The following is a 12,500-nucleotide window of genomic DNA, read 5'->3' on the forward strand; positions in this document are numbered from 1 at the left end:
TGTGTGTCGGGGTGGGGGGCGTGGGGTGCGGGTCGGGGTCGGGGGAGGGGGGGGGGGGGTGGGGGGGGGGGCGAGAGTGCGTGCATATTAATGTACACTGTTCCTTATTCTTGTTAATTTACGCATGTCATTTGCTTTCACAGGTCGACGGCATTAGTAAGGCAAGGGGTAAAAACAAAACGAAAGAAAAAAAAAGAGCAGGTACTTGAGAGATTTACGGAGGTCTGACTGTGAAGGTGACAGGATGCTCGGGGCGCACGTGTTCTCATCTGCAGGCTCAGTAAATCCTGTCAGCTGTTGTTTGCAACTCTGCTCCCTCACAACTGTCTCTGTAACTCAGTGTGTATGTGTGTGTGTGTGTGTGTGTGTGTGTTCACGAAAGTTTAACTGTCTACTGCCAAGACCTCAGAGAATGCTCTTTTTTTATATCTCCAATGTGAATCAAGCAAGACGCTCAATTATTTTTTTTTACATACAAAAGAACAGTCTGCATTATATATATATATATATATATATATATATATATAATATCTTATAGATTTATGTGCTCGTGTTGTCCGCCTTGAAAAAACCAGGGGCGGTGTTCTCTTGTTCTGGCATGGCTCGTATCCTCTTCTTCTCCGCTGCAATGGGAAATCATTCACAGCTTAGTCTTTTGTGAAGGACTATGACTCTCAGATCAGGAGGCAAAATTGCACTGGCTCTTAGTGCTGCAGCCTTGGGGGCTAGATGGCCTTTGGGAACCATCCCAACGCCGACTGTCCTAAAACCCTCTTGGCTGAGAGAGGGCAAGACACTCTGCACTACAATCGAACTGAAGCCCAGACAGTCAGGACAGCCGTTGCCTCCTCTGTATTGCTGATGGTCATTGTCGGACGCGACTGACTATCATACCCAGTACATCACTGACAGTGATACACTAACCCTGACCAGAGAGAACATCTTCAGCTGTCACACGCGTTCTCTATCGAGAAAACAGAACGTGACTGCAGGGGCAAGAAGGTGCAGAGAAATAACTTTCTCCACAGGATGAAGCACCTTCATGAAGAAGTGGAGTGTTGGTCTGGTGGAAACGCGTCCTTCTGGGACAGTGAGAGAAAGCGAGAGAATAGGAGGGCACTGGTTCGAATCCCACAGTCGCCAGTATTTTATCCCTCTCCCTCCACTAGACCTTGAGTGGTGGTCTGGACGCTAGTCAATTAGATGAGACGATAAACTGAGGTCTCGTGTTCAGCATGCACTCAGCGCATGTTAAAACAACCCACGGCAACAGAAAGGTTGCACCTGGTTAATTTCTGTAGAAATGTCCACTTCGATAGGAAAACAAATGGAATTGCAGGCAGTGTAGCAGCAGAGAAATCTGCTGTGACTAAAAGAGTAATACAAGCTTTTATTAACAAGTGGGGGATGGGTGTGGGCCGTTCGGTGTGGTGGGCTTTGGGATGGGGTGGAGGATGGTGGTGGTGGTGGTGGTGGTTAGAGGTGCACATGCAGAGTTCAATGGGAGTCTGGAGAACTACAAACCCTTCAAAGACAGTGAGCCATTTGACTTATCACCAAGGGAGACAGCCCTTTGACATGCCTGGTATGACGTAACTGGAGTTTTGACCCTTGTGCCTACCCCCCGCCCCGTCCTCCCCTACCCCCCACCTCACCCCGTCAGCTGTCCATAGCAACTCACCTACCTACCAATTCAGTATTGGCGCTTGCTCGCTTTAGGCGCACGTTTCATATCACGCACACAAGCAGTGCTTTCGTCTGCAAACGAAGAAGGCTGTGCCTGTGTGCACACGTTTCTGTATCTCCAACACCGCACACACCTTGACAACACTTCACACGCCCTGGCATCAACCTTTCACAGAGTTTCTTACGACCTGTCGTTCACACACTTCTCTCCTTGAAAAGTAACTCCTTTGAGGGCGAACAAAAACCATCCACCCTGCCGTATCTATTGCATACACATGAACACGTACGCACGCGCGCATGAACACACACACACACACACACACACACACACAGTGTGTACGCCACACACACACACACACACACACACACACACACAGTGTGTACGCCACACACACACACACACACATACACAAAGTGTGTACGCCACACACACACACACACACACACACACATCTTCCTCTCCCTCCACATGTACAAGAAGCGCACGGATATGCAGCATTAATGTGTGCATAGGCTGGGAAACAGTAGATGTAAACATTTGGATAATCTATGTTACGAGTGCTGACGAGTGCTCGCACTGGGGAAGGGTTAACCCTGATCCGTGCAGAGATAAACCTTGTGGCAACAAATATGATATAGCGAGAGAAAGAGGGAGTGTGTGTGTGTGTGTGTGTGTGTGTGTGTGTGTGTGTGTGTGTGTGTGTGTGTGTGTGTGTGTGTGTCACAGAGAGAGAGAGAGAGAGGAGAAAGAGAGACAGACAGACAGAGACAGAGAGCCAGAGACAAGAAGAAACAGAATGAATGAAGCAACATTCTGCTGGAATGCTGTGAATTAATGTGCATTAATGCTGTGAATGTGTCTTCATGTTTTATATTTATTTGCTTATTTATCATCATTGTTGTCTTATTTATTTATTTATTTATTATTACTATTATTTTATCATTATTTTCATTACTACTATCTTTTTTTTCGTCATAATTATTATTTATTTATTTATGTATGTACGCTTATATATATATATATATATATTTTTTTTTTTTTCCTCATGGCCTGACTAAGCGCGTTGGGTTACGCTGCTGGTCAGGCATCTGCTTGGCAGATGTGGTGTAGCGTATATGGATTTGTCCGAACGCAGTGACGCCTCCTTGAGCTACTGATACTGATACTCTGTTTGAAACTGGATCCGTGTCTTCTCACATCCCAACTGTCTTGTCGATGGAAAAAAAGAGAAAAGAAAAAAGGAGGGAAACATATTCAGTATCAGCATCAGTATCAGTAGCTCAAGGAGGCGTCACTGCGTTCGGTCAAATACACATACGCTACACCACATCTGCCAAGCAGATGCCGGACCAGCAGCGTGACCCAACGCGCTTAGTCAGGCCTTGAGAAAAAACAATAACAAAAAAATAACAACAAACAAACAAAAAACCAACAACAAAAAACAAAACAAAACACACACACACACACACACACAAAAAAAGAATAGATACGGCTACGTCTTTGTCCTCTTCGTAGCCATCCCATTTTAGACGATAGATGCACACTATATTTGCTTTGATTTGATAACTTCTGAAAACAAACCTTTACGATCTGAAATCAAGTCTTATCAATGTGTGTGTGTGTGTGTGTGTGTGTGTGTGTGTGTGTGTGTGTGTGCGTGTGTGTGTGTATGTGTGTGTGTGTGTGTGTGTGTGTGTGTCTGTGTCTGTGTGTGTGTGTGCGTGCGTGTGTCTGTGTGTGTGTTTGTGTGAACAGACCACAAAAAACACAAAACCCGGCAAGTGAACGTGTACCCTATGTTATCCTTTAATTGAATACAAGTGAACACACACACATACAATACACAGACAGACACAGAGACATACATACATACTTACATACATACAGACAGACACACACGCAGACACACACACACAAACAAACAAACAAACAAACACAGACACATACACAAGCACTCTCTCTCTCACAGACACACACAAACACGTCACACAAACACACCGCCACACACACACACACAACCCCACCACCCATCCAAACACACACACACCCACACAAACACACACCCATACAACCACACAAAACCCACCCTGAAGCTGTCATTGGTGAAGCTGTAGATGAACGGGTTGGCGAAGCTGTTGGACATGGCCAGCCAGTGCACGGCATAGTAGACACCGGTCATCACCCGCTCCTCGTCCAGCGAGTGGTAGTTGACCACCTCCGGGTTGAAGTCGATGACCAGGAAGAAGGTGTGCAGCGGCAGCCAGCACAGGGCGAAGATGGTCACCACCAAGATCAGCATCTTCACCACCTGCAAGAAATGGGTCATCAGCACTGTCAGTATCGTCACATCTATATCAGGTCACCGCCACAATCAGCATCGTCACACCTGTACACAACAGTCACGAGCACCATCGGTATCTTCACCACCTGGAGACACTGGTCAGCACCACTGCCAGTATCGTCACACCTGTATGCAGGTTACCAGCACAATCACTATCGTCATACTTGTATCAGTCACCAGCCACGATCAGTTTTCGTGACACCTGTTAACAGTCACCATCACAATCAGTATAGTGACACCTGTATCTGTTACCAGCATAATCAGTATCGTCACACCTGTGCGGAGGTCACCAGCACAATCAGTGTCTTCACATCAGTACACGACAGTCACCACCACAATCAATATCGTCACACATGTATCAGTCACCACCACAATCAATATCGTCACACATGTATCAGTCACTGTCACAATCAGCATCATTACATCTGTACACGACAGTCACCACCACAATCAGTATCATCACACATGTATCAGTCACCACAACAATCAGCATCTTCACACCTGTATCAGTCACTGCCACAATCAGTATCATTACACCTGTACATATCAGTCACCAGCATAGTCAGTATCGGCACACCAGTATCAGTCACCTCCACAATCAGTATATTCACACCTGTATCAGTCACCTCCACAATCAGTATCGTCACACTTGTATACAGGTCACCACATAGTCAGTATTGTCACACCAGTATCAGTCACCTCCACAATCAGAATCATTATACCTGTACATATTAGTCACCAGCATAGTCAGTATCGGCACACCAGTATCAGTCACCTCCACAATCAGTATATTCACACCTGTACACAGGTCACCAGCATAGTCAGTATCGGCACACCAGTATCAGTCACCTCCACAATTAGTATATTCACACCTGTACACAGGTCACCAGCATAGTCAGTATCGGCACACCAGTATCAGTCACCTCTACAATCAGTATATTCACACCTTTACCCAGGTCACCACATAGTATTGTCACACCAGTATCAGTCACCTTCACAATCAGTATATTCACACCTGTACACAGGTCACCAGCATAGTCAGTATCGCCACACCTGTATCAGTCACCTCCACAATCAGTATCGTCACACCTGTATCAGTCACCTCCACAATCAGTATCGTCACACCAGTATCAGTCACCTCCACAATCAGTATCGTCACACTAGTATCAGTCACCTCCACATTCAGTATCGTCACACCAGTATCAGTCACCTCCACAATCAGTACCGTCACACCTGTATCAGTCACCTCCACAATCAGCATCGTCACACCTGTACACAGGTCACCAGCATAGTCAGTATCGTCACACCAGTATCAGTCACCTCCACAATCAGTGTCGTCACACCAGTATCAGTCACCTCCACAATCAGTATCGTCACACTAGTATCAGTCACCTCCACAATCAGTATCGTCACACCTGTATCAGTCACTTCCACAATCAGTATCGTCACACCTGTATCAGTCACCTCCACAATCAGTATATTCACACCTTTACCCAGGTCACCACATAGTATTGTCACACCAGTATCAGTCACCTTCACAATCAGTATATTCACACCTGTACACAGGTCACCAGCATAGTCAGTATCGGCACACCAGTATCAGTCACCTCTACAATCAGTATATTCATACCTTTACCCAGGTCACCACATAGTATTGTCACACCAGTATCAGTCACCTTCACAATCAGTATATTCACACCTGTACACAGGTCACCAGCATAGTCAGTATCGTCACACCTGTATCAGTCACCTCCACAATCAGTATCGTCACACCAGTATCAGTCACCTCCACAATCAGTATCGTCACACCAGTATCAGTCACCTCCACAATCAGTATCGTCACACCTGTATCAGTCACCTCCACAATCAGTATCGTCACACCTGTATCAGTCACCTCTACAATCAGTATATTCACACCATTACCCAGGTCACCACATAGTATTGTCACACCAGTATCAGTCACCTTCACAATCAGTATATTCACACCTGTACACAGGTCACCAGCATAGTCAGTATCGTCACACCTGTATCAGTCACCTCCACAATCAGTATCGTCACACCTGTATCAGTCACCTCCACATTCAGTATCGTCACACCTGTACACAGGTCACCAGCATAGTCAGTATCGTCACACCAGTATCAGTCACCTCCACAATCAGTATCGTCACACTAGTATCAGTCATCTCCACAATCAGTATCGTCACACCAGTATCAGTCACCTCCACAATCAGTACCGTCACACCTGTATCAGTCACCTCCACAATCAGCATCGTCACACCTGTACACAGGTCACCAGCATAGTCAGTATCGTCACACCAGTATCAGTCACCTCCACAATCAGTATCGTCACACCAGTATCAGTCACCTCCACAATCAGTATCGTCACACTAGTATCAGTCACCTCCACAATCAGTATCGTCACACCAGTATCAGTCACCTCCACAATCAGTATCGTCACACCTGTATCAGTCACCTCCACAATCAGTATCGTCACACCAGTATCAGTCACCTCCACAATCAGTATCGTTACACCTGTATCAGTCACCTCCACAATCAGTATCGTCACACCTGTATCAGTCACCTCCACAATCAGTATCGGCACACCAGTATCAGTCACCTCCACAATCAGTATCGTCACACCAGTATCAGTCACCTCCACAATCAGTATCGTCACACCAGTATCAGTCACCTCCACAATCAGTATGGTCACACCAGTATCAGTCACCTCCACAATCAGTATCGTCACACTAGTATCAACCACCTCCACAATCAGTATCGTCACACATGTACACAGGTCACCAGCATAGTCAGTATCGTCACACCTGTATCAGTCACCTCCACAATCAGTGTCGTCACACCTGTATCAGTCACCTCCACAATCAGTATCGTCACACCTGTATCAGTCACCTCCACAATCAGTATCGTCACACCTGTAAACAGGTCACCAGCATAGTCAGTATCGTCACACCAGTATCAGTCACCCCCATAATCAGTATCGTCACACCTGTATCAGTCACCTCCACAATCAGTATCGTCACACCAGTATCAGTCACCTCCACAATCAGTATCGTCACACTAGTATCAGCCACCTCCACAATCAGTATCGTCACACCTGTACACAGGTCACCAGCATAGTCAGTATCGTCACACCTGTATCAGTCACCTCCACAATCAGTGTCGTCACACCTGTATCAGTCACCTCCACAATCAGTATCGTCACACCAGTATCAGTCACCCCCATAATCAGTATCGTCACACCTGTATCAGTCACCTTCACAATCAGTAGCTTCACACCTGTACATATTAGTCACCACTACAGTCAGTGCCGTCACATCTGTACATTTGTTATATATTTTTGTTATTTTATTTTATTTTATTTTATTTTATTTTTCTCAAGGCCTGACTAAGCGCGTTGGGTTACGCTGCTGGTCTGGCATCTGCTTGGCAGATGTGGTGTAGCGTATATGAATTTGACCGAACGCAGTGACGCCTCCTTGAGCTACTGATACTGATACTGTACATAACAGTCACCATTACAATCAGCATCGTCACACCTTATCAGTCACCACCACAATCAGTACCTCAACACAATCGTATAAACGATGGTAATACATAAGACACACGCTTATTTACATACAGCCCGTGTCCACAAAGAAAGGCCAAGGTAGTGACAATTGAATCCCCCCTGCCCTCTAAAAAAGCAAGAGATTTAATGGGATGATGCCAAAACAAAAAACCTCAGCCCAAAATGTTAAGAAAAATGTGATAAGGTCAAAAGGTGTTAAAAGGCTAACCATATTGCCTGGTGTCTGCGCCATCGGAGGTAGTGCAACACTTTTAATCTCCCTGAACAAATAAATTAAAATAAAGCTGCTGCTTCGTCGTGTTCTCTATTGACATTGACTGGAAATATCATGGGACATTGCAATTATTTATCTGACGTAACACACGTTCCAGATTTCTCATCCTGACTCCCGTTGAACGATTCCCGCTCTCTATGCTTCCATCATCAAGATACCGCGATGCAAAGATTCTTGTTATTGGAATCACTAACATGCAGAAAATGAAGCTGGTACGGTTACCAGTCCCTGGTCTATGAATGAAAAATCTGACAAGGGATGTGTTTCAAAATCCGAAGAATGTGGCACTTAAAAACAATATGAGTGGCAAGCGATGTTGCCGCGAAACAGAAATTTTCCCACTACGTCTGACGTGATTATCAACAAAGGATGCAGCCTCAAGTGTTCTTGACACCAATATCTCACAAGTCTAGATGTTCGACCTTGGAAAGCGAGGCACAAACTTACTGGAAAACGAATGCAGCAAACGGCAGATGCTCCCAAGCTGACGTCCAACATCCTAATTTGCGTCAACACGGCAGCCTCGTAGTTTTCAAGCTCTCGCTATAATTATTGACTGCAGTTAACGTCAGAGCCCATTTCCTTGAATCTTTTCATTCCATGCTGGGTACCTGAGTTCACATATACTTTGAGAAGGTGTCATGGCGTGCTGATTAAACCATATACGCCATACCATGTCTGCTGAGGCAAAATTCATTAAAATGCAAAGAAAAACAGAAGAGACCATGTGGAAGGTATCCCAAGAAAAAAGATCCAGCAATGAACGACCGAGCTATAAACCATGCAACCGCTACAATTGTCAAGGCTGTGTGCTGTAAAAAGCTATGCTTTCTGTTACTGCCACAGCTGTGACTACAACTGCTATCACCAATACCATCATAATCTTCATCATCACCACTACTTATACATGCCATGTTTTTATGGCATTCATAAAAACAATAATGAATTGATGCTCGTTCATTTAACCACACACACGCACACACACACACACTTCCGCACGCACACACACACACACACACACACATATATATATATTGCATACAATGCTTGATAATTGATTAATTTTCTGTCCTAATCCCGCTTCCCACATCCCCCCTCTCACACATACTCTTCCAATATTAAGTTTTTCTTTCTCCAATCACTGACACTCACTCTCTCCATTTTCACAATTTGAACTCCAATCTTTTCCACATTCTGTTCACACACACACACACACACACACACACACACACACACACACACAAACACACACACTCTCTGTCTCTCTCTCTTCCTTCCTCAGTCCCCTCCTCTCCCCCTCCACCTCAGCCGCCCCCTTTCCAGATCAATATTTCTTCCCCTGCCATTTATTTTCACAAATAATGATTTCTAATTAATGATAATAATCATCATCATTATGACAGAAATAATAATAATACAAATAATAATAATTTCATTCATTCACAGTCTAACATCGTCATATTAAATGTACAGACTATAAATGAATAAACAATATATATATATATAGACATATATGTTATATGTAACAGAGAGAGAAAGGGACACACACACACACACACAGAAAGAGAGAGAGAGAGAGAGAGAGAGAGAGAGAGAGGCAAACAGACTGATACTCAGGCGGACAAACTGGCAAGGACGTTTTGTCAAATATCACAAGCGTCCAAATCGTGGTTTGTGAGGTAAATCAGCCTTTCTATGAGGGCCTCAGCGCCGCCGCTCTCTGACCCATCTGCCCATCGATAAGGTTTATTTCTGTACTGTGCCTGGCGTCACTGCTGCCAAGAGGGGAAAGAAAACCGTGGACCATTCAGTCAGACTGTTTGCCTGTCTGTCTGAGTCTTCTGTTTTTCTCTCTTTGTCCACGCTTCTCCCCTCTCTGACTGTATCTCCCTCTTTCTCCTTTATCACACTCTGTCTGTCTGTCTGTCAAGACATCTCTTTCTTTTCCTTCAGCTCAGTCTGTCTGCCCCTCTCTCAGCTGTTTCTCTCCTCCCATCCATCTGTCTCTCTGTGTATCTCTGTCCTCCTTTATCTTTCGCCTTCTCTGTCTGTCTACCACCTCTCACACCCTTTTCCATCTGTCTGCCACCCCTCTGGCTCTCTGATTTCTCTCGAATCAACCACCAAAGCCACCACTGCAGTCATCACAATAAGAAGCCAAAGAATGCTGAGAAGATAGAGAAGCAGAAGAAGAATGAGATGAAGAAGAAGAGGAAAACGAAGAAGAAGAAGAAGAAGAAGAAGAAGAAGAAGAAAACAACGACGACACTGGCAACAGGACCAACAAAATGGGAAGAAAGATTGTAATAGCAATGACGCAAATGCAGCGGATGCGATAACACAATGATGACTTTTCTATGCTGATGGTTAAGATATTCACGGGGAAAAATAAGCTTCGAGCATAAAAATACGGAGCACTCAGGGAACTTTACGAGGCAACAAAGCAAATCTTGACGACAGCTTTGTAAACATTTCCCTTGATTGTGTGCACTCAGAAAGGTATGCGTGAATACAGCGTAAAGCTGTAACTCAAGATGAAAGGACAGAAAGCTCCTTTTCACTTGGCTGTGTAAAGTGTTCTCATGTAATCACCCAGTCACGGTTGTTCATGTGTCTGTGAGAGTGTTTACGTATCTAAGCATGTGTGCATGTGTAGATACATGTGGGTGACGTGCATATGCGTGTGTGTGTAGGCGCGTGCGTGTGTTTGTGTGTCTGTGTCTGTGTGTTAGCATTAAAATTTAGCATAGGAATTTTCTCAGCACGCAAAAGTGGTATAAGAACCAAAGTTCGTTAGGATGGTCGCTTTGCAACCAGAGTAAAATAGAACAAAAAAAAAAAAAAAAAGTCCCAGGAAGTTTATGTCTCAAAATATCAATCTAGCATTCACCAAACTTGGTATAGTGACAAGCAACGATAGCTCGATCCCCATCAAAATCCGAGGTCAAGGTATACTATAACAACAGGGAAACCATGGAGCTGCAAAATGACGAGGTCTTGTCTACAAACACTGCCCCAAACACTGTACTGACAAACTTAAAAAAAAAAATCAATCTGCAGCACAACTCACTCTCAAAGCTAAGAAACGTCAACACATCACTCCCTTGCTCGCTTCCCTTCACTGGCTCCCCAATCAAGCACGAATACAATTCAAACTCTCAGTCCTTTGTCACAATTTCTTCACTGATTCTTATTCTTGTCCTGTCTATCTTTCAGATCTATTTTTTGTCTATTCACCATCCAGACAACTCCGTTCTTCAAATGACACGCGCACACTGTCCATTGCAGAGATTCGTACTTAAAACTTATGGCGAACGTTCCTTTTCTTTTGTTGCACCTAAACAATGGAATTCACTACCCTCACACCTCGGTTACACCCCAGCACCTGCATTCAAGAGAACAATCAAAACGTAATACTAATACTATCTTTTCAAACTGTACTTTTCTCACTGAACTTTTCCATCTGCATATGCTTGCTGTGATGTTTTTGCTGGATGTGTTTTTTGTGTTGATCTGTATGCATCTGTGATGATTTTGGTGTGTTTTTCGTGATACCTGGTTCCCTGGTGTTTAATTTTGACAATGGTGAATGCGATGTGCTTAATTTTACTGTGACTAACACCTGTGTCATTTGAGACTGTGATAGCGCCTGTGTCGATTTACATTCTTTTTTTTATGTCACTTAGTCTTACATATGTATATCTTAGCCAATGTCATGTGAAACTGTGTTGACTTTGTACATATTTTACGACACTTAGCCTTAAATTTGTATATTTTATTGCAAAGCGCGGTGAGCCCTATCTGAGATTGGGGTACTGCGCTATATAAGCCTGCATTTTATTATCATTATTATTATTATCATACACGCCTCCACCCCTATCTGTCTATATGTCTTCGTGTTTATTCATTCATTTCATTAACTTATCATCATTCTATCTCTCTGGCTGACTAGTTTTCCGTTTCTCATTTCCCTCTTGCTCCCTTTGTTTATAAACGGAAGGCGGAAGTGCAGATTAAAAAATGCCCCCAGAGCGATATATCTGTGACACGTCTGTTTGGATCATCAGCAGGGGCCCACGCGACGTCCGTCCAATGCGTCAGAGTGAAATATGGGTCAAAGGGCTATATTTAACTACCGGAAGCGGAAACTGAAACTGGTTCGGCTGTCTTTTTTTTTCTTCTTCTCAACTCGTTATCTCCCTGTCTGTGTATATATCTGCTTGTCCGTGAATGTGTGCTAGTGAATGAGCACCTGTATGTGTGAATGTTAGCGAATGAGTGTGTGTGTAAGAGAGAGAGGAAGAGGGAGAGAGAGGGAGAGAGAGAGAGAGAGAAAGAGAAAGAAAGAAAGAGAGAGAGAACAAGAACAAGAACAAAAACTTTAATCTCCTGGCCTCCGGCCCCTAGAAAGAGGTCAAAAGTACACAATAGGGTGATCACGCAGTGACAACAAAATGTAACATACATACTAACTTAAACCTGTAGAACAAAAGTGCTTCTTGTGCATAATAAATTAATTCTAACTTTCATCATTGTTGTCACGGAATTCCTGTCGTATCTTCAGGGCATTAAATATATAGTCGCTGAGTTTACGAATACTGTAAACAGAACC

At 44.1% G+C, this 12,500-nt stretch overlaps 1 protein-coding gene across 3 annotated transcripts in view; it reads right to left on the reverse strand.

Annotated features, from left to right (window-relative positions):
• LOC143279811 (substance-K receptor-like) overlaps positions 1–12,500 on the reverse strand; it is a 226,783-nt gene that overhangs the window by 21,131 nt on the left and 193,152 nt on the right. For all 3 annotated transcript variants that reach the window (XM_076584022.1, XM_076584013.1, XM_076584004.1), the window contains one exon: positions 3,774–3,995. In XM_076584022.1, the coding sequence (XP_076440137.1) occupies positions 3,774–3,995 (222 nt within the window). The remainder of the gene's footprint in view (positions 1–3,773; positions 3,996–12,500) is intronic.

Source organism: Babylonia areolata, chromosome 1 (assembly GCF_041734735.1).
Source record: "Babylonia areolata isolate BAREFJ2019XMU chromosome 1, ASM4173473v1, whole genome shotgun sequence".
Lineage (NCBI taxonomy): Eukaryota > Metazoa > Mollusca > Gastropoda > Neogastropoda > Buccinidae > Babylonia > Babylonia areolata.